Here is a 24,233-nt window from a genome sequence, read left to right on the forward strand (position 1 = left end):
GCGGAAGTTGCGTGACGCCTGGACCGGATGTGGCGACGGCGCAGGGTTTCCCGGGCTGCCGGTGCACGGGCTCTTCCTTTCGCTGCGACCATTTGAAGCGGCAGCATGGTGAGGGAGTCGGCTGTTGCGTCTGGGCCCGGGCTTGGCCGAGGCCAGGCTTCCAAGGGTGGCTGTAACCCGGAGCGCAAAGCCCCGGGCCAGGGAGGAGCCGCTGCACCGGCTGGAAGAGGAGGAAGTGGCCGGGTGGCGGGTTCCCTAGGCCCCGGCGTTGTTGCGGGCTGGCCTGACCTTCCCTGGAAAACGTGCCACTGGGAGTGGGTTGGAATTGGTGGGAAGTCTGGAGTAGGGGCTCAACCTCACGGCTAGGCCCGTGTGTGCGAGAATTGATTGGCCTATATAGAAGTACAATAGGCAGCTCTACAAATCTCTGGTCACCTCATTGGAGAAGGATGTGGAAGCTATGGAGATTTGCCAGAATAAATCTTGTGAGGCAAGGTTAGCAAAGATGGGACTTTTCTAGTTAGAATGAAGAAGAATGAGAGGACACTTAGTCGGGGCCTACAAGATTGAGAGGTTGACGGCCAGCACCGTTTATTTCCCAGGGTGAGAGTAGCAAACACCAGGGGAAATCTATACAAAGTGAAGGCCTCAAAGTTTAGGGGAGACATCAGGGGGTAAGTTTTTTGTTTACAGTTGTGGGTACCTGGAATGCCTTGCAAGGGGTGGTGGAGCAGGCTGAAACATTAGGGGCATTTAAGAGACTTAGGCACACGGATGAAAGAAAAATAGAGGGTAATGAGGCTGAAAGAGTTTTAAGTTTTTGGGTAGGAACAGATAGGACAGCACCACATTGAGGGCTGAAGGGCCTGTACTGTGCTGTAATGTTCTTTGTGCAAATGGGTTGAAATTCTTGCTCCAGCGGCATGGGCAAGATATGGATCTGCACCTAGCCTTTCGTTCCTGCAAATGAATTGAAGGGCTGTATTTAATACTTGAGAAGCATAAAAACTATGGAAATACTGGAATCTTGAACAAACAAATTGGATGAACTCAGTGGGTCAGGTAGCATCCATGGAGACATGGGCAGTCAGTGTTTCAGGAGTAAAACACAAAAGTGTGCAGACACTGATTTGAAGTAAAAATAATGCTGGAGAAACTCAGTAGTCAAACAGTGTACTTAATATAGTAAAGATAAGCAACCAATATTTCGGGCTTGAGCCCTTCAAGGATGAACAAAATGTAGGCACGTGCCTGAATTCGGGTGCTTGCCCAAATTTTGTTCATATATTGATGAAGCGCTTGAGCTCAAAACATGGATCATGTATCTATCTTTGCAAATGTAAAGTACATTGTCTGACCTAAGTTTCTCCAGTGTTGAGGTTTTTTATTAAGTCAGTGTTTTGGGTTGGGTTCTTTCATCTGAATGTTGATTGACCATCTCTCTCTGTGGATGTCTGATCTGAGTCCTAACCTTTTGTTCATGGAGACCAATGGATCTGTTAATCCAAGAGCAGTGCTGAGAAAGAAGATTAGCTATATGGGAAATGGATTGATCAAACAGCCAGCTCATTGGGGATAACATTGACTTTGAAATTGGATTGCAGGTGCACCAAAATAAACCTATTTTGTTTTTAGCCTCCTAAAGATGACAAGAAGAAGAAAGATGGGAGTAAAGGCAAAAAGGACAAAGATCCAGTGAACAAGACTGGAGGCAAGGCCAAGAAAAAGGTATGCACTAAATAATTCTTGCACTACTTTGAGCTGTAATCCAAAATAACCGTTGATTGAGGTAAGGAAATGTTAAATGTGAGTATGAAATGGGTTTGTTTTGTGTGCTAAGGGTCTGTGTTTGAAAAGTTGTCCAGCAGATGTGTTCATTCTGGCTCCATGTCTCCACATTTTCTTATGGGTTTTTGTTTTTCAGATTCCTATTTTAAAAATAGCTAGACACTAAGAATTGGAAGAATACAATTTAAAGATTAAAGCTGGATATTTGAGTTTAATTTTTTAAATAATTGATCAATTGTCTTGTAAAGCAAACAATAGTTGGTGGACATGATGTTCCAGTACAGCTTATTTCTGTATGTAGCTACAGGATAATAAAAAAATGTATATGTCAAATATTTTAAAATGTAAAAGATTGTAGTGTGTAAAGACTGCAATAATCAAGATGGCATTAATTCAATAGAGAGAAATTTAAACACCCCCAACCCACACTAAGAAGGTGTAGAAGAGGATTTGTGACAAGGTTGTGCTTTGTCATTCCAGTACACAAAAGTGCTAGAGAAACTCAGCAGGTCACGCAACATCCAAACAAAGCACAAGGCTGTTGGTGTTGATCTCTTCAGGTGTTCTGAAAATCTGAACTGTTGACAGCCTTGTGTTTTGTGTGGAAACTCCAGTACTTTTGAGTATTGCACTAGATCCTGGCATCTACAGATTTCTTCTTTACCTCCATGTGCCTCACTTTTGCTTAGCCTGGGATATTTCAATTGCAGGTTGTTTAGTATTGCCTTGGTGTGAGTGGTTACCACCTTGTTCCTAGTTTGCTCATCTCTTTCTCAGTGCTTTATTAATATTTGAGTAACTGCGTTAGTTAACCTGCTGTCTGTAGTTGGGGGAAATACTTGAAGTTTTCATTAAGGTAGAAAGACAGCTGAATAAAAAATGTTCCAACAGGCAGATGCAGCATGAATGGGTGGGTTGTGTTTAATTAATTTATTGGAGTTCTTTGAGAATACAGTATAACGTACAGTTGAGAGAGAGGAAGGTGAATGTGGTGTACTGTTTCCAGAGGTTCTTGATAAAGTGATGCACAGAAGACCTGCATAAAGAATTGGATGGACCACAAAGCAGAAAATTAGTATAAAAAATATTGAGCTACAGAATTGGTGCCAAGACCACAAGATGCACAAATAATTTGGAGATGGGGTCCAAATTCAGTGATAACATTACATTGAGTGGAAAAGAAAACTGTGCAGGACAGGGTCTGCAGGGAGATGTAGTGGTTCAGTGAGTGGGCAATGATCTAGTAGAAGTGCAATATTGGTCAGTGTGAGATCATCCAATTTCAAAGAAAAAAATTGAACTTTTGGGTTATTTTTTAAACAGATGAAAAATTGAAGTATATATACTGTTGTGCTTAGAGACCTGGGAGTGCTAGTATGTGAATCACCAAAAGGTTTACTGTTACAAGGGATAATTAAGATGGCAACATGGGATATTGGCCTTCGTTGGTAGAAGGATTGAATTTAAGAGCAGGGAGACGTGCAACTGTAGCATCCTGGTGAATCCACACTTGCAGTGTGTAATTCTGGCATTCTTGCTTCAGAAAAGATATGCTGGCTTTGGAAGTAGAGGAAGTTGACTTTCTGGAAACGAGGCAGTTAGCTTATGTGGAGAGATTGAGGAACCCAGGACAATATAAGGATTTAATAGAAATGTATAAAATTAGGAAATGAATAGATGAGAGATTGTTTCCACTGGTGAGACCTGAACTAGGAACATAGCCTCAAGATTCATGGTGGCTATGACACAAGTCACTAATTCTCCCAGAGTACAGTGATTTAGGAATTTGCTGCTCTAATAGAGGTGGCCTCATTATTTTGAACAAAGATTTTTGAATATAGGAATTGAGGTCAGAGAAGGGGGCTATGAGGGATGTAGGATTAGCACTTCAATATGATGAGGTAAAAGAACATTGAATGGCAGAGCTGGCATGAAGGGCTTAATGGCCAATACCCACACCTGCAGATCAGGGTGCAATAATGTCAACAATGTTATATGCTGCCTACTCTCCAACACTCAAGTGCAGAAACCCAGATACTTTTAATTTGTTTAATATCAAATCAATGAAATGCAGAAAATGCTCAGCAGGGCAGTATGCATTCGTGAAAACTAAATCTTTGTTAGACTCTTGCCCTCCAATGGCTGGTTGACGTGGGTTGCGTGATTTAGATGTGAACTGGTATATTGGCTTTTCTGTTGATAATTTAATTCAAATGAAATGTTGATGTCAATCCTGTTTAATTGAGCAGAAGTGGTCAAAGGGAAAAGTGAGAGACAAGCTGAACAACCTGGTTCTGTTTGACAAAGCCACCTATGATAAACTTTTGAAAGAGGTCCCCAACTACAAACTGATTACGCCTGCTGTCGTCTCTGAAAGATTAAAGATCAGAGGTTCCCTTGCCAGAGCTGCCCTTCAAGAACTCCTTTCAAAGGGTAATTGTATAATTACTTTCTTGTGATGTGATGCTGGAGAAAGTGGTAGAGGACAAGCCATTGTCATCTACACCATTGTCATCTACTGTAGAGAATTGTTTGCTGTTAGAAACTTGCATGTTTGCAAATTATGTGTACAGCCATCAATGTTAGTAATTTAGTTTGTTTGATTTTTTTGAATATTTTTGATTTTCATATTCATATAAATTCAAATACACAATGCAGTCTCTTCCAACACCAGTATGACATTGTTTTCATCACCTTCCTCAAATGGTGAGGCTGTCCAGTAATGAAATCTGGCAATTTTAACTCCCCCCTTCCCCCCATTTGTCATCCCAAGTCAATTTTTCCATGGAGATTCTAGCCACTGTTCCACAGGAATTTACTGACAGATCTGCTGAGCATCTAAAAGAAGCCCTAGGGGAATGGAATGGGTAACAACTGAAATAGATATTGTAGCCTTCACATCACCTTAACACAGTTAACTGCCCATCAAAGTTATGGGAAGAGTTCTCCATCTACTGAGGTCCTCCAATCTTCTGGAGCAAAGGGAGATCGTTGTGTAAATCCAGGTCTACTTTTATCCCCAGATATTTAATGCTTCTTGCGGTCATTTGAATTGACTTCCCTGTTGATATTGTCTATATTCCCTTTGTCAGATTTACCTTGTACCCCGAGACCTCATAAATCCTCCAGTGTGATCCTTGGCCTGACCGATGACCCTATGGTCCATCAAATATACTAACATATCATCTGTGAATAGGTTGATTTTATGTGGCTTGTTTGATTTGTTAATAATTTTTGATTTTGTAATCAAAATGGCAGCACAGTTAGAGCAATGCTGTTACAGCGCCAGCAACTGGAGTTTGAATCTGGTGCTGTATGTAAGGAGTTTGTATGTTCTCCCCATATCTTTGTGGGTTTCCTCCAGGTGCTTTGGTTCCCTTCAAAGCATATTGAGTTGTAGGTCAATTGGGTGTAATTGCATGGCTAGAAGGCTAAAATGGCTGTATGTTGAAATTAAATCTGTTACCCTTCTGACCTTACAGCTGTTTTGTACCAACCCTGATTGGCCAATGACTCATAAGATCTCATGTGGCCTTCCATAATATTTTCAGGGAGTTCCAGCAGATGACCCAGAGGTAACAAAGAATGGAAATTATACTTGGTAGACAAACAGTTTTGTAGAGCAAAATTTGTCCCCCCCACTCTTAAGATGTAGGATTATGTCGAATCTGTTGGGCCCACAGATTCTGCTGCGCTATTCCAATCAGTGTATTTTTCTCCTCATAACTTTTGATACCCATGTTAACCAAGAACCTATCAACTTCTCCCTTAAATACCATGGCCTTCTGAGGCATTGAATTCTACAGATTCTCCATCTGCTGGCTGTTGAAATTTTACATCTATTCTAAAGGAATCTTTATTTTGAGTATGTGCCCTCTGGTCTGAAACTTTCCCACTCCTGGAAAATTTCTTCACACTATCCAACCGTTTCAATTCAGCTATCTAAAAAAGCTTCTGTTTTAATAGTGGTTGATTCAGTGGTTCATATTTATTACCAAGTGGAGCACCATTTTTTATCTGTTTCATACCTTCTAAACCACCATGTATTCAAGATCTGATTTACATTTGAACCAAGGCTATGGCAGAGATTTTGATTTGTCACAATTGAGTGATCGTGGGGTGAGTTTCTCACCAGGTTTGTTTTTGCAGGTATGATCAAGCTGGTGTGTAAACACAGAGCACAAGTTATCTATACACGAAACACCAAGGGAGGAGATGCACCAGCGGCTGCGGATGATGCATAAGCAGGTGACATGTTTGTCTTAATGGGCTATATTTTTCAGTTCATTTGTTTTAGTCTGAAGGCTGTTCTTGGGTTTGAGTTTCTCAGTGGTGATAGTTTTGTCTTGGGGTGGGGAATGTAAGAATCCTTTCTCCCCTTAGCAGTTAAGGTCTGTAGCCAGAATCACTTTGGGGATTCACTGGAAAGGTATCTAGGTGAAATAATTAAACTTCCCATGAAAATAACATTTAGGAAGGGTATTTATAGGGTATGATTGTGTGGCTACAGTTGGTTCCTCCTAGCAGAAATGTTCAAATCAGAGGTGGCTATACAAGATTTATTATTTCTTTGGAAATATACTTGGTCACTAAATATGAGGCACAGCCTAAAAGCCTTTATAGCTAAATGTCCATGGTAAGTAGGCAAGAGGCTGAATGCCAACTCTGCATTTAATTATCGGGTTTCCCCTTGTTACACTTGGAATAAAATTGGTCTAGGTTTTCTACTAAGTGAACCTGATTACTCTTGTGACTTCTTTTTCAGATGCTGGGATGAATTACAAATGAAGATATTAGAAAGCTTAAAAAAAATAAAGTGTAAATTTATTTGGCACATTTTGAGTTGTGATTGAATTTATTCTTTGAGTGGGGAGGTTACTTTCCATTTGTATCAGTGCAACCTTTTTAAACCTCCCAGGGTCACCTTTAGTGCACGACCACATGCATTCAATGTAGAGGAGTTGTTTGCTTATTGGAACAATTTCTAATGCTGTTCGTTAATAAAATATTGTGTAGTGCAAATGCATAGGTAGAAATATTTGGGTATTAGTTCAAAACTATGCTGTATGCAGGGTGTCGGAGATGAACAGTAACCCTTTTAAATTTAAATATTAGTATTTGATTTTGTAAATTCAAAAGGGCTACACTTTCTCCTTTCAGCAATGAAGGAAATATATTCACAAGTTTGGGAGAAACTGTTCATGTATCCTAGTGTATATAACCCAAGCAAAGCAATAGGCTGTCAAAGTATTACATCAATTATTATAATTTAAGTATACATACAATTTAGTTAAGTTTACAAAAATTCACATTTCCAGTTTAAATACTTCAATTTTTCTACTGGTTATCTCTTTTCCGCTTTCTGTTTTTCTTGCCTTCCTCAAGCCGGAACTGGTGCCTATAAAATTAAAAAGAATCATAATTGGGGAATGAAGTAGTCGTCAAACATTCATTTCTATGTACATTAAAAAAAAGTATTGAAACAACCACTCAAAGCCAAACCTACGGAATGGCTTAGGTGAAAAAAAGTTTGTCCTTTTGGGAGAATGGGAAGAGATGACTAGTTGGGGGTTTAGTGAGGATCTTTCATATTTAAAAGGTAGGGCATAACCACTGAGCAATCTTACCTGGATTGCCACCTCCTGCCATCATTCCATACTCTGCCAAATGAAGGCAACCAGGAATCATCAGTTTCTGACAAGTGGTTGAAATTTGCACCAACTCTATTTGGAGGAAGTTTCTTCAGTTTCTCTCTCTCTCCTAAAAAAAATTGAAAAGTACCAGGGAAAGAACTGATGTCATTGACAAGTACAGAGAAAACACTTCCTTGCATCTATATTTACTCCAAGTGCTTCACAGAACTGATATTACAGACAAAATGTGAAATGCATTAAAAAGCTTTACAACAGGCAATATAACAAAGGAGGAATTCAAGGTCTTGTGAAGCCAATGATATTGCAAACAAACTTGGTGCCCAGAATTAAAGGAAAAAGTTTTATGGCTGCAGAATACCCTTGAATCAGGGTGGCCAAGCTATGGCCCTGGGCCAACTGCAGCCTATTTTTGTAGCCTGGGATGAATTTTAAAAATAAAATGGAATATGGTCTGTTAGAACATAGATTAAAGGTTCTCAACCTTTTTCTTTCCACTCACATACCACTATGCCATCAGTGCTCTGATTAGAAAAGGATTGCTTGAAGGTTGAGAATCACTGCTCTAGACTCTTGTTACTGAAATATTTTGCTTGAGAAAAATTGTCATTAGCCCATTTCCTTTGGAGTTTTGGAACTGTGCACATAATGAGTCAATTAGGTACAATTAAAAGTGGTTTTCAAACTACCACCTTAAGCAATCCCTTACTAATCATGGAGCACCTTTGGCATGGGGAATACTTAGTGGTATGCAAGCAGAAAGAAAAAGGTTGAGAACCACTGATGTAGACAAAATAAACTGTACTTGGTTTCATCACTAGATGTCAGTGATTAAACAATTACTAGACTAACTTCTGCAATGTTAATCAATGGAAACAACCACAGTTGATTAAACATCGCAGAAGCGAAAAGACAAGGAGGGAAAATCAATATGCCGGCCCCAGAAGTCAAGGGGAATTGTTTTTGATTTATAAGGGACCTTAACTTAGCCTATCTATAAATTTATAGATCATAATCGTCAAGGTGGTATTCATTGAGAGTTGTGGAGAAAAGTTGGGAGATTGCATTGAGCTTTTTTGATCTTTTCCCCTGTAATTTTGCACTGTATTTCGAGGAGAGTTTTACTGTAATAATATACATTTTAAGAGCAGAAATGCATATACTGTAATGTGAACACATCAATAAACTACGATATGTCAACAGTTAAACCGTTCAGAAGCATTGTATAGTTATTTTGATAGCACAGGTTTCTGGTCTAAAAACACTTTTTTGCAGTGTAATTGGTTGAAAATTGTCAGGGTTATATATTGTTTGACCCATTACTCCTTATTTTTCTATATGTGGCCCACCCCTGCCTTGAATAATCTGAAAAGTTTTATTTTAAGAGTTGAGTGATTGGTGTTGCAGGACTTTACTGGTCTAATCTATATGCTTTAACAGTTAAAAATGCCATTAATCAAATCCACAACTTTTTAAAAACTATATTGGCCAATTCAATTATCATCCAATATTTTTGCCTCGGTAACTGGTTACAAAATATTGAATCTGCAATTTGTTTTAACACCCAAGTTACTGAATTGCTGAGAACAAAAAAAACTGAACTTTCAAGTTGTTGCAGCATAGAAAGCTTATGCCCGCAACTCTAGAAAAATCTAGACAAGTTTCATTTCCCCTACAGGCCACAATTGACTTCAAATATTTATTGAAATCTTTTCATAACATCAGTAGTTAATTAGCAGTTCTCCATGACAATCTGGCACAAAAATAAATGCTGGTCTTGCTATTGCTGCTCAAATCACCAGAATTAAAAAAAGTGCTCAGTCAGAATGTCAAGCACATACTTTGTTGGAGGAACTCTTCATAAGAAGGTCCTATTGGTTTTGATGCAGTATCTGGATCCTCCTCATCAAGAAGCCAGGGTGGTATTGCACCTGAAGTCAGATGTAGAATACATTAATGTTCAATCACTAATGCAAGGTTTTAAATGGAATATGGTCATGCATAACAAAATCAGTTAAGTGGGTAGGGTAATTTGTATTTATGATATCCACAATTAATGAATTAGCTGCTCACAGATAAAAGACATGGACTGTAGAGGATTAGTCGAACCATAAGAGGGAAGAAATTAGACAATTCCAAAAGAAAATAACCAAATAAAAAAATATTTAGTTCTTAAAGAGTTAATTTACAAATTCAAGTCAACTCCATTTTACACACTGCAAATCAAAGAACTGCAATGTACAGCATGCTGATGGTGGGGGGTGGGGGAGTTGAAAAGGGGTGGTCAGGTAGCATTTGTTTCTCTTTACAGATGGACCTGGCCTGCTGAGTTATTTTTACTGTATTTTACAGTTTTAAAATAATCACAGATGAGTAATAACCTGTTTAATAACTTGTCCTGCTTGGAAGTATTTGTTCACAGGCTATCACTATCCTCCCTGCAGATTATAATCATTTTTTTGACCAAGTCGTTAAATTGTACCCTACAAGATTACAGAATATTAAAAATCAACAAAGTAAATAATCACCTGTATGTATATTCCCAGCTTCTGATTTGGATATCTGGAACTAAAAAGTCAACAAAACATTAGGTGAAAGTTCTAAACTAAACTAACATAGCTATAACTTGAAAATTTATGAAACTTTGAGTTTATTCCAAATCAATAAATAGCAAAAACATTCATAAATTTATATGGATAATAGAGGTATTAGTTTTCAAATCCACATGACCACACTTCAAAAGTCGGTTACATTTATATTCACTCACTCCACATCAAATGCAATTTGTGAAGATTTTCAACACTCAAAATTGCTGACCAAAATTAATTCGCAAAAGTCTAAAAATGTTCCTTTCCTTTAAAGAGAATTGTTGATCTATTTATTTTCAGAAATACAACTTTAAACTGGAGTAATTTTCCACAAACATTTTTAAAAGCCAGAAAATAATTGGTTTATGCTTAGGATTGGAATGCTGATAACAGAACAATCAAGAGCAGTATATTTGATCATTAGGGCTTGTTCTGCCATTCATCAAGATCATGGCCAATCTTCTACCCAATTGCTATTTGTTTTATTATCTTCTCATCCTTGGATTTCCTTAATATCCAGAACTACATTCATTTCTGCTATGAATAAATGCAATGACTAAGCCTCCACAGCCCTGTGTTGGATAATTCCAAACATTCAACAATCTTTGAATTTAAATTAAATTTAGACATACAGTATGATAACAAGCCCTTCTGGCTCAAGAGCCCATGCCGCCCAAATATCCCAATTAATCTATAACCCTTTAAGTTTCTGAAGAGTGGGAGGCAACCTATGCAAACAGAACATACAAACTCCTTAGAGAGCACCAGATTGGAACTTGGGTCTCTGGAGCTGCAAGTCATGCTAACCGACCGAGCTGCCCTCTTAGCTAACAGCACGTTCCTTATAATCTTTGATTTTAAATTCCTTAACCAGAGGAAACATCCTCCCTGTATCGTGCCCATTGAAACTTAACATTTTTCCAGAGCTCAACAAAATGTACAATAAATCTCATTCCAATAAACACTACAGGATATACACCAGTCTACCTCATCTCTTCCAATTATGTTATTCCTGAAATGCATTTACAGAATCTTCACAGCACTTCTCTGGCAAACACCCTTTTTACACAAGGTCAAAAGTACACAATACTTAATGTAATTTCAACAAGAACCCATATAATAAGGACCAATATACCATTTACCTTCCTAATCACCTACTACATCTGGATGATGTTTTCAATGACTCATCCACTACCACATCTTGCTCAATCTCTCACCATGTGAATACTCCTTTCTCCCCAACCATCCCACCCCCTTCCCTCACCCCCCATATTAAACTGTATGAGCATCTTCCTGGTTTTCAGCACCCCAAGAAGGATTCAGGCCTTTTGCTGTCGATGGATGCTACATGACCTCCTGAATTTCTTTTGAGGACTACGTGTACTGTATTTTCATACAACCTTCCAATTCAAGTGGGCTCATTGGCAAAAACCAGCGAGCTGGCACAACATTGTATTCCTTATTCCCTTGAAATAATCATCTTTGAAAGCCAAGAACATCAAGAATGGGTTGCAAATTTCCCTTCAATCCCAGTGTAAATGAGTAATTCACTTCCACTGTCCAATGGAATTGAATTAGGTATAGCAACTTTGGCCACAGTACAGTTTATATTTAATATCTATAAGTGCTAGAAAACTCAGCAGGTCCTGCAGCATCCATAGGAGGCAAAGATACACTGTACAACCAACATTTTGGGCCTCAGCCCTTCATCAAGATTATATCAGTGTATTTGATGGTGAAATACTACACTGTCTACGAAGTATTAGCACTTGGTTGAAATTTACTGCATGCGGGCACATCACCTGGTTACCAATGAAAGTCAAGGTCTGTCCATTTGTCATATTGCCAGAATGACCAGTGTAATTCACTCCACTTGACCCAGGTTCCATTGCTTCAGCGTTGTTGCTTCCGAGACTTGCAAAGAAATAAATATATTCTGTAAAATATGCTATTCTCTTTTCCTTAACTGAGATTAATAATTTTGGGGGAGTGGGAAGCATTTATACATACTTGCAGCAGTACCAGGCTATTAGGCCTAAGCTTGACTGCTATGGGCAATCAATATCAGCAAATGAAAGAAATCAAGAATCTATCAGAACATTTTTATTTTCACCACTTCTATCAACCCTCTGGAATTAACTACCAGATCACTAAGTATTCTCAGCAGCCTTTTTCATGCTAAAGTTGATTTTAAAAAAGTTTGCTGCATAGTTCCTTTCCCAAGAGCTTTCATCCCCCACTGATATAAGTTTTCCTTCTGCTCTGATAATCTAGATGTGCCTTTGTTGGGACAAGAGGATCACAACAGTGAATGAAGATCATTTTTAATATCATGAGTCTTTAAAGTTCAGGTAATAGGGAAACTGGTACTCCCAAGACTATACAAGGAATATAGCAACACAATCAGACCATTTCTCTCATTAAGCCTCTTCCATCATGGATAACTTGTGACTGAACATCAGAATACCAATCTTTGTCCCCATCTCAGATTCTGATTGATCAAATGTTATCAGTTCAAAAGCAAGTTTAGGGAGGAATTCCATCCCAGAAGATTCTCCAGGCACTATAAATAATCTGGGATGATTGTCAAATTTAGGATTAAACCAATTACGCTTGATTTATATTACTACATCACAGCCAGCAATCATCCAACATGTTAATGTCATCCCAGACAGGAAGAATCTTTACGTTTGAGTTTTGATTATCAGCAAATAGTTGAAAGGAGAACGCTACACCAGAGATCCCGAACCCGTTCTTCTTCATTTTATACTTTCTCAAAATGGGTGATCAGGAGTGAGACCTTTCTTTTTTTTTAAATCGTTCCAAAGCCATTTGTTGTTTTTGATGAAAACTGCTCACAGGCAGAAGTCTGTGACAATTTAAACAGTTCTATAAGAAAACAAAAGCAAAATATTCTTACCCATCATAATGATTGGCTGCTAACACTGGGAGTCCATCGAGAGAATTCGGCTCTGTCTGTGGCTGGTTTTGATTCAGGAAAAATCAATATTTCTTCTTACAGCTTAAAATACTATGTTAAGATGACTACTACACGAGAGAAGGTTAATAAACCAAATTTTGGATCTGCAAAATACTCTGCAGATTTCATGCATTCACAATAGCGGTCTACATAATTAATATTTTGTTTAATTGTCCCAGATTAGAACAATCTTTGAGATTAATTCACCACACATTCTACATTACGTGAACACTCCTTGCACTGTGTAGATATCAACCTTGTTGCTAGGAATTCATTCTCAATTGCATTGTCAGATTTAGGACTGGACACATCAGCCCCTTTCATGCATACCAGACAGTCCAATGGTCCAACTGAGAGACATTTGCAACACAAAGATGTAAATACAGCAGGGGTTGCCAAACTACGGCCCATTGCCCATTTTTAAGTGGCCCAGGATGAATTTTAAAAAATAAAATGGAAAATGGCTCATTAGAAATAGTCTTTAACAATAAACTGCACTGCATGTACACTGCACTTAGTTTCAACACTAGATGTTGCTGCCATTTTGAACAACTACTAGACTGACCATTACAATGTTATTCATCAATAAAAATGTTTCCCTCAGTTGATTAAACATGGCAGAACTAAAAAAAACAGAAAATAGCAAGGGAGTGCCAAGAATTTCAGACACAGTAGAAAAATAAATGTGTTTGACTTGCAAGGAATCTGTTAACTTTAATAGCTTATCTTCAACAGCTAACTACAGATTTACACATTGTATCATAATCATTAAGGTGGACACTTGGGACTATAAAATATATTCAATGAGAGTTTTGGAGGGATGTTGGAAACTGCCTTGTCCCTTGTTCTTTTTTTTGTGGTCTTATTTTGCACCCAGCCTTTTATTTTGCCTTGCTTTTTGAATGAGTTTTAAAAAGTATTCATTTAAATTAAAAATCAATACAGAAATATATGAACCTATCAATAAACTTTTGTGATATCAACAGTTAAACTGTTCAGTAGTGTTGCAAGTTATTTTGACAGAAAATTAATTTTCAATGGCACTGGGGTTTTCTGGTCTAAGAACAGTTTTTCTTACAATGTAACTGGTTGAAAACTGCCAGGCTTGATATAATTTGGCTCGAGACTTCTTATATTTTTCTTTGTGACCCACAACCAAAAAAGGTTTGGCCACCCCTGATGTAAACCCTCCACTCTTTGTGACCCACAACCAAAAAAGGTTTGGCCACCCCTGATGTAAACCCTCCACTCTTAAATGCAAAAAAAGTCTAAACTCCTACTTGAAATGTGTAACAAATGAAATGCAAATCCAAGGCAATTTGGGTCAGGTATTTAGAATCATATAATCAATAGTAAATTCAGGGCAGTAGATTGGCAGCCAAAAACAATCAATTTTGCATTGTTTCCCCAAACTTAAAAACTTGTGTTTCAATGCAAGACCTTAGCAAATATTTATATTTTATGATGACCAATTGCAACAAGTATAATGTTATTTTTATGGATTACTATAGTTATATCACTAGGTCTTTCTTTATGTAACAGAGAGGACATGCATTATACTGTTCCAAACACCATACAAAAAAAAACTGACGGAAAACACAATGTCTATAAAGTTTGATCAACATCTAAATACATTTGTTTAAAAAAAACAGGTAGACTGATCTGTGTAACAACTCTCAAAAATGTAGATTTGGAATCAACCTTCTAGCTGTAATGAAGGATATTGTTTCAGTAACTACTCTGCTATTGTTAAATCTCTCTTATTTCAACCAATCCATTTTCATTGTGCTTAATGCGATGAATCCTAAATACAATCAATTCAGGATGCTTGATTTTGAAACCAAAGGCGAAAACTTGGAACAACCAGTATAGAAGAACGAAACATCATTTGCAAATTTTCTTGATCAAATGTACACAGATAGGATGGAATCCATACAAACTGCAAACACATTTAAGGTAAATTGTCCCAATGCACAGGGGCCATCTGTTTGAAATCCATTTCGCTTTGCGTTTCCTACAAACTTATGCGGGATGAAGTATTGTATGGATGATAGCCATTGTATTAAGAAGAGAAAAAAAAATCAAAAGATAGCAATTAGAGGAAACCAAAGTATTTTTTAAAAAAAAAGCAATTTAGCTGTTAAGAGTTTCCCTTCTTCCTGGAGATTTTTCCTTAAACATTTGCTCTATCTTTGTCCAACTTTGTGGGTTTTTTTTCTGGTAGTTGAGACATCAGGTCAGAATCATCTCAGTTTGGTGGGAATAGAGTGCAGAACATTGTCACTTTAGATTTTCAGTTCCATGTGGCAGGATAGATCCCACAGTACTGTCTCACCCAAGTAGGTAAATTCTGTAATAGTTCCCTAGTGGAGCAGTGCCATGTCAAATCAAACCTTGCCCTCACATAACATCAAGATACGAGAAATTCGAGGTAGGAGCATGGGTGGACAGCAATAATCTCAGTTCCTTGGGCTTTATGCTGAACCCTTCATGACCTCAGGAGGTCAACTTCACTGATGCCCCAAGGAAGAAGAGTTAAAATAGCACTTGGACTCAAACATACTACATCTTACAGCTCAACTCCACACTAACATCGCTGATAAACAATTTAGGTCTGTCAGGATCATTGTATAATTTATAGATCAATTGATATAAAATACGACAGTTGCCATGGATACGGTTCAGGGTCATCCAGGTAAAACCAACCTCAACGGCAGCCTGCACCACCTCTTGCCTTCTCCGATCCATTTCTCGAAAGAATTCTGCCTCCTATAAAAATGTAGGAAATGACAAAGGTGTAAAACTCAAGAGACTAGAATAGAAAAAAATGTCCCAATTTGCAAGCCGTTACACACACTCACCACACTCACCACACACACCTCACACACACCACACTCACACACACACTCACACACACACTCACACACACACTCACACACACACACACACACACTCACACACACACACACACACTCACACACACACACACCACACACACACACACAACACACCTCACACACACACTCACACACACACTCACCCCACACACACCACACACACTCACACACACACTCACACACACCCTCACACACACACTCACCCACACACTCACACACACACTCACACACACACTCACACACACACTCACACACACACTCACACACACACTCACACACACACTCACACACACACTCACACACACAACCACACACACACTCACACACACACTCACACACACTCACACACACACACACACACACTCACACACACACTCACACACACACTCACACACACACTCACACACACACTCACACACACACTCACACACACACTCACACACACACTCACACACACACTCACACACACACTCACCACACACTCCACACACACACTCACACACACACTCACACACACACACACACACACACACTCACACACACACTCACACACACACTCACACACACTCACACACACACTCACACACACACTCACACACACACTCACACACACACTCACACACACACTCACACACACACTCACCACACACACTCACACACACACTCACACACACACCTCACACACACACTCACACACACACTCACACACACACTCACACACACACTCACACACACACTCACACACACACTCACACACACACTCACACACACACTCACACACACACTCACACACACACTCACACACACACTCACACACACACTCACACACACACTCACACACACACTCACACACACACTCCACACACACACTCACACACACACTCACACACACACTCACACACACACTCACACACACACTCACACACACACTCACACACACACTCACACACACACTCACACACACACTCACACACACACTCACACACACACTCACACACACACTCACACACACACTCACACACACACTCACACACACACTCACACACACACTCACACACACACTCACACACACACTCACACACACACTCACACACACACTCACACACACACTCACACACACACTCACACACACACTCACACACACACTCACACACACACTCACACACACACTCACACACACACTCACACACACACTCACACACACACTCACACACACTCACACACACTCACACACACTCACACACACTCACACACACTCACACACACTCACACACACTCACACACACTCACACACACTCACACACACTCACACACACTCACACACACTCACACACACTCACACACACTCACACACACACACACACACACACACACACGTAAAAACAATAATTTATTCAAAGCAGAAAAAAAGGACTCAATGTCTTTGTTAAATTAGTAAACAAAGGAATTCCTACAGATACATTAATATCAAACTGATTGCTACTCCAGTACCTTAGTCAGATATCAGACCAAATTTATCTGCAACAGTAAAACCTCAGCACAGGAGTTTTCTAGCCAGCACCACTTCTCTGTACAATCCCAATTGGATTAAATACCAGGTCATAAAAGCATCTAGTTATCCAAGGTTTGTTTTAAAATCTACCTCTCCATGCTCTGTATACACTTGAATAATATCACTGATTTTTCTCGAAATATGTTCTTTTACATAGATTCAGGAGCCAATTATCCCAAATGTTTTAAAGGTTAAGAGAAGCTACAAACATTTTGGAAAACAAACCATTTATTCCACCCCAAACCTCTCCCACTAAGCCTCTCGTAACCATGCACCATCTATAATTTAAAGAGACACACTCTGAGGTGTTACATGGAGAAGTTGAATGATGTACCCACCAATTTTCCCATCATCTTTAGTCTCCACAGCAACACTTTCGACCTTCCCACAGTGTCACTAACATGAGCAATATATGCAGTAATGAACAAAAAGCTTTAATTCAGAGCGCCTTTCAAAAACCTCAGAATTTTCAAAAGTTTAACAGGCAAAATTGCTTTTTTAAAAAAAAGTGTTGCCACTTCAAAATGGAAGGAATTAGCACACAATTTGTATAACAAAGGCTTTGTTAAAAAAAATACAACAAAGAGCCTATGAACAATGACTAGCAAGGTTTTTAAAACTGATGTTGGTTAAGGAGTGAAAAGTAGAGATTGCTACTATCCTTTTTCAAAGAATGCCATGCAATCTTTTCTATCCAACCAAGGGAATACACCCAAGTCAAGAGGGAATAGTACCCAGAATCACAGCTGATCTCTCGTTAATAAAAATAGTCTCACACATAGCAATTTAAACAGCAAATACCTGTTTAATATATTCATCCTCCTTCTCTTCGTAGTTTTCCACTGCCTTTGCAACAATCATTTTGAACCTTAATGAAAAGAAAATAGTGAAAAAACTTGGATGTTAATGTTTAATCCCATTTTTAAGTGTGTCCTTCTTCCTTCCTGATGAGGGTCTTTGTAACTGGAGGCCAATCAAGGAAGTGGGACACATCCACAACCACAAATCTCTCTCAACTGACAGCTCTGACAGGTGAGTGGCTCTTGATCTTAAGAAACTTGTTTCAACATCCTTGAGAGTTGGAGTGCAATTTCTTAGGAAACCTGCATCCCCCAGTTACCCCAAATTTTACAAACATGCATTTTTGTCTTTTTGTTTGTGGGTGTCATTCTGGCAGATCATGATATGAGATGGCTGCAGGAGAGAGCCTGAAATTTTCCTTTTATCTATGTCTCTATAGGATGGTATTAGAGTGGGTGCAATTTGCTTGTTAGGTTACATTCAATGGTCACACAGGCACCCATTGCAATAGCAGTGCAAAAACCATTCAAGCCTCTGGCTCTTTAGCTCGAAGTGTACCTGTAGGAACTAGGCTTACCCATTGATAATTCTCTGCCCTGCTCTAACCTAAACAGTGATTCCTTCTGTCCAATATGATTTGAACATTCACCCATCACAGCAAACAAACTCGAGGGGACTGAAAGAGCAATGAACAACAAATTCATACTATTGAAACCTTTGGACAATATGGAAACTTATTGATCGGGCCCCTAATATTCCTGATTTATGCAAACCTCATTTTTTGGCAATACGAAATTCATTGCTTACCTTTCATAAGTATCAGCAGAGAGGAGAAACTTCTCTTTCAACTTTTTGTCAGCTTTATTTTCCCACCAGAACTTGTTGGTTTGTTTAAAGTGTTCCAAGCTGCCAAAAAATTTTTAAAAATTAACCATTGTTGAACACCATCATATGAGAAGCAAAAACTTCCTTCAAGTCACACATGTAATTTTATAACCGTGGTGGTATGACTTCTTTCCCTGTGGCTACACACCACAAATCAGGAAGGAGAGCAGCGTAAAGATTAACACAATGCTGTTATAACACCAGCGAATGAGGTTTGAATCCAGAGCTGTCTGTATGAAGTCTGTATATTCTCCCAGTGTCTGCATGGGTTTCCTCTCATCCTCCAAAACATACCGAGCTGTATGTCAATTGGGTGCATAAGGTCGTGGGCCAAAAGGGCCTGTTACCATGGCACATGATTTAATTTCATTTAAATTACAGAAATCTAACCTTGCAAAGTGTTCCAGCAGTCCTCCATGCAGCACTGCAAGGCTTCCATTTGTAATGTGCTTCTTCACGTCTCCATTACAACAAAAGCACCAGAAATTCTGTTCATGCTGGGTGAAGTCATATTTCTCCACTATTACATCTGAAAGAACCTTCCGTGCCTCTTCAACCTAGGGGAAAGCAATCACCTTTAGGTCCTGTCTGGTGATGATGAGCAATCATCAATGACCCATGCAAGACCAGATCTGGAGTATCTAATGTACCTTTGGTTTCCTTATCCATAAAAGAGATACATTACCCATAGACAAAGAGAAGTTCCTGGGATGGCAAGACAAATAATTAGAGGTGAAGTTGATTAGACACATTTTCTCTGGAGTTTAGAAAAATGTTGGTGGAAATCCCAATGAAACACCAATCTCTCACAGTGCAAGACAGACAGGAGGTGGAAAGAGTATTTCCCTTAACTGGGGAGAACAAAGTGGATCTCTGAATACAAGCAAGATATTTAGGACTGAGATAAAGAGAAATTTCTTCAGAATGTGGTGAACCTGTGACATCCTCTACTGCAGAAGAAAGTACAAATAATGTCATTAAATAAATTTCAAAAGGAGATCATAGGTTTCTGGACCAAGGTATATATAGAGAGCACAATGACATGATCTTGAGACAGAGGAAAAGCCATGTTTGTATTGAACAACAGAATGAGCTTGAAGGTCTGTGTTGTGAACTCCAGCTCCTATTTTCTGTTGCATTAATTTATTTTTAAAAATTTTTATATATATATATATATAAAAGAAGTAAATCTTATGCAAAGAATTCTGTGTAAGTTTGGGGCAAGCTCACCTAGAGTAACACAAGTAGCAGACTGAGGGATTAAAGGAGCAATTAAAAAGAGAAAGGGTTTTCCAGTTAAGGTGCTTAGGATGATTGAAACTCCCTGCTCCAAAAATAAGATGTTGAGGCTGGGTCAATTCCAAAATGGAGATCAAGAGGATTTTGTTAGGGAAATATATTAAGAGTTTTGCTATTAGTGTGCAATTTATCATTTTTATTCTGTTCTTGCAAGTGTGGAATTTCCAGTTTGTCAGACATTGGACATTTGATAGTCACCCCATGAAATTATTTTGAATCTTGTGACAGATTATGTTGTGTTTGTATTGTAGGTAGATATGTTTTTGGGAGATAAATTGGGGAAAGTTTTTTTAGTGTAGGTCACATATAAACACTTTAAAATAGATCTTATTTAAAATACTGGAGCTCTGCTCATGCTAAACATGTCAGCCCCAGATCCTTTGCAAAAGCTTTGGAGAGTGCGCAAGAAACTTCAGTAATGGATTGTTGTTTATAAAAAGGCAACAGATGAAAAAATTTGTCAGAGTCGCAGACTGTCTGGAGTGGAACTTGTTATTCTAGGAGGATCATGTGGTTTTGCAAGTAGAAAGAGTAAAACAGGTTTTGTGTGTGTGTGTGAGAGAGAGAGAGAGAGAGAAAGAATCAGTTCTGCAGCTTTACAGTCAGCAGCAGCAGCTGGGAATGGAACAGGACAAGCTGGTAAGCTTGTGGAAAACCCCATTTGGAAGACAGGTTGAGAATGCTTAGCTCAGCCTGGTCAAAGCCCTTGTGGTTGATGCAAGAGGAGAGGACTGGCTGTCTTAATGTTTCACTTGAATTAAGAGAAACAAAAAGGAACTCTGTGGTGATCTGAAAGAAAGATGTTATCATCTGGAAAATCTTGAGGGGGCAAGTTTCTCCAGCAAGACACTAAAATGGTTGATTAAAAAGGAATCCGTTTTGGGTGTCCAGCGAACAACAAATCTCTCTCTGAAAACTGACAATAACCTTCTTGAGCAGTAACCATTTACCTTTCAAGCACCAAAGCCTGGTGAATTTTATAAATGTTAAATTCTGTGCACATTATAGGAATTGCCTGCAACCAGTGAACTTGGAGGAATGAGAAGTAAGATTGGGCTGTGAATCAAAGAACTTTTCTGAACTAACATACACATTACATTCACGTGCGCTTAGAATTAGAAGGGGGTTAAGTTAGGTTAGTTAAGTCAATAGTGATAAGTTAAAGTGTGATTCTATTTTCATGTTTAAAGATAATTAAAAGCAACTTTTGTTTAAGTAACCATTTGTCTTGGTGAATATCTATTGCTGCTAGGTTTTGGGGTCCTCTGGGCTTGTAACAATCTTCACTGTCAAGTATAAATAATGAAAGGTATTTATCTAACTATTGCATGTGGCATTAAACACAGAAACAACATCTTGTTTCATAGGCGAGAATTTGTCTATAAATGCAGACTATTTTTAAGGCAAACAAAATTACAGTTATAGCAAGCTGGAGGTTGAATACTGAATGACCTTGGAACTGAGTGAAAATTGGTTTCATTTTATGGATGAATGTACACAAATGTTTTTAGAATAAAAGTCTGGGCTATCTTCCTCCACTTCTAAAATAGAAATGGAACTTTTAAAAGTGCAAAACTTCAATTAAAATTAAATTAAGAAATTTCAAATTGTGTGTTGACAATAGAGTAAAAGAACCTTAAGTGCTGAGTACTTTGATAATCTATTGCAAGCTAAAGGTACAAATATAAATGTACATTTATACATCTCTTAGCAGGCTAAACATCTAGGTTGTTTGCTTCTTTAAACTTTGGAATAATAATTTACCAGTTATAATCAGAACACTGTTTTTAATTATGTTCTGAAGTTTAAGAACAGCAAATGGCAGAAACTTGATGCTTATGCGTTGGTAATGGACTGATTTCTATGATTGAATGATACAAGTCAACAAAATGGAAATAACAACCTAAAAGCAGATGAATTAGAATGATTTTTTTTTTTAAATCAAACATATGAGGGGCATCTCCAAATTGATATTTGAATTCAGATTAAGTAAATGGTGTTCTCAGTATACCCTTGAATAGCAATTTACAGAAGAATGAACTAAATTGTTCTTTGACCAGCAGGGTTCACTTTTAATTTAGACACACTACAATAGTAACAGGCTCTTCCAGCCTACAAACCAATGCCACCCAAATGTCCTACAACCCCCATACATTTTGGAGGGTAGGAAGAAACCAGGGCATCTGAAGACACCCACACAAAAACAGGGAGAACGGTCCTTACAAAACAGTGTCAGATTTGAACCTGGGTTGCTGGAATTACACCAACAGTGTCAGAAACTTTGCAAATCTTCTAAATCAGAAAGTGTTTATACAACTGACATCAGTTTCTGACTGCTCAATTTCACATGACTCTCAATAGCAAGTTTTAGGTAGATTTTGAAAGGGCCGAGGAAACTGGTGAACTGGAACCATTAGCCTTCGATTGAGTTCAAGTCATCAGGACATGCAATTTCTGAGTATTTACTCAGTGAACAAGCCATTAGGTTCTAGACTGGTGTCACCACTTCATCACAAATTGAACTCACCTGTGAACACCACAGCAAGCATCTTAGAACAAAATGGTAGGAAAACATTAGGGTACTTTCTGCTATTATTTTTTTTTAATTTTTTATTTTTCACACCATAAATCACGTTAGCCATGATATACACTTTTTCTTTTTCACACATATACAGTGACACTTTCTGCTATTATTCATGTTACTGACATCAAATACATACATGCCTTGCAGGAAAAGATCAGATTTAGATCTTGTCTCCCTTGCAGTCACTTTCCCAAACCATTTAAAAAAAATTAGGGTTTAAGTATGAATGGTGACAATTTTGATGAGGTACTAGAATCTCATTACCTTTGCTGAACAAGCAACCAATCAAGGAGGCAACAGCTTCATCGCAGGAGGAATTGATGAAAACAGAAATGTAACAGAAGTTAAGAGATAGGCAGACAACTAGGTTAGAAGAGAATGATAACATAGAATATCACAGTGAGCGTTGCATTTAATGCAATGCTATTACAGTGCCAGAGTCTCTATTGCAAATACGGTGCTGTATGTATTGTAACAGATAGGTGTTAAAATGAATTCTTAGTTTAATGTTAAAACTATATTTTTATCTAAATATGTATTCTTGGTAAGTTAGATGTGGTCTGGTACAGGGTCACACACATTTACACAGAACTATTGAGTTCATTCTTGGAAGTCCCAGAGTCTTGGAAACACAGAGCTAATGGATCTCAAGTGGTTCTTAAAATGGAAGTATCCAAGTACTCAATAAGAAGCCATCTGCTTTTAAACAAAGCCACTTGTACAGAGAGGAGGTCAGAGGTTGCTATGGATATAAAGTGGTTTTAAAAAAGGAACAGAATTTTGGTAGAAATAAAATTGAGTTATGTGGTTTCCAAGAATTGGGACTGACTTCACTGATGTAACTCACATTTTTGATCCAGTTCAGCATGGAGAGTACAGAAGTTAAATCTCTGTGACCCACAAGGGTTGGAACCTTGTGAAAGACAGGGTTGAATTATTGTAACCAGAGTAGGTGCTGTTGTGTGTTACTCCTGGAAAAAAGGCAACACAGAATAAGTGGCTTTTGAAATAAGGAGACCACTTTGATGTCTCTTTGGAAAAAGAGGACAGAATTCTACTGGGTCCATTTTTGATAGGCCACTTTGTTTAACCCTTGTCTGGGTTTGTGAATTCATCGTGCAAGAAAATTGCCACATTCACTGTATTTTAAAACAGGGCAGATTTATCATGTGGAAAACAGATAAAAAGATTTGATTTTGGGAAGACAG

General features: G+C 38.4%; 2 protein-coding genes across 3 annotated transcripts in view; one reads left to right on the plus strand and one right to left on the minus strand.

The window, feature by feature from the left end:
• On the plus strand, positions 1-8,647 carry LOC138741218 (small ribosomal subunit protein eS25). Its single transcript, XM_069894947.1, has 5 exons — positions 1-108; positions 1,636-1,728; positions 4,038-4,221; positions 5,938-6,036; positions 6,554-8,647. The coding sequence occupies exons 1-4, from the start codon at positions 106-108 to the stop codon at positions 6,030-6,032; spliced, it is 375 nt and encodes a 124-aa protein (XP_069751048.1). The 5' UTR covers positions 1-105; the 3' UTR covers positions 6,033-6,036; positions 6,554-8,647.
• The window catches only part of cenatac (centrosomal AT-AC splicing factor), a 23,996-nt gene continuing 6,799 nt past the window's right edge, over positions 7,037-24,233 (minus strand). For both annotated transcript variants that reach the window (XM_069894945.1, XM_069894946.1), the window contains 10 exons: positions 19,533-19,699; positions 19,065-19,163; positions 18,258-18,324; positions 15,714-15,776; positions 12,948-13,009; positions 11,830-11,941; positions 9,968-10,007; positions 9,281-9,370; positions 7,416-7,548; positions 7,037-7,186 (listed from right to left, as the gene is read on the minus strand). In XM_069894945.1, coding sequence (XP_069751046.1) covers positions 7,126-7,186; positions 7,416-7,548; positions 9,281-9,370; positions 9,968-10,007; positions 11,830-11,941; positions 12,948-13,009; positions 15,714-15,776; positions 18,258-18,324; positions 19,065-19,163; positions 19,533-19,699 — 894 coding nt within the window. In that variant the 3' untranslated portion in view covers positions 7,037-7,125. The remainder of the gene's footprint in view (positions 7,187-7,415; positions 7,549-9,280; positions 9,371-9,967; positions 10,008-11,829; positions 11,942-12,947; positions 13,010-15,713; positions 15,777-18,257; positions 18,325-19,064; positions 19,164-19,532; positions 19,700-24,233) is intronic.

Source organism: Narcine bancroftii, chromosome 8 (assembly GCF_036971445.1).
Source record: "Narcine bancroftii isolate sNarBan1 chromosome 8, sNarBan1.hap1, whole genome shotgun sequence".
NCBI lineage: Eukaryota > Metazoa > Chordata > Chondrichthyes > Torpediniformes > Narcinidae > Narcine > Narcine bancroftii.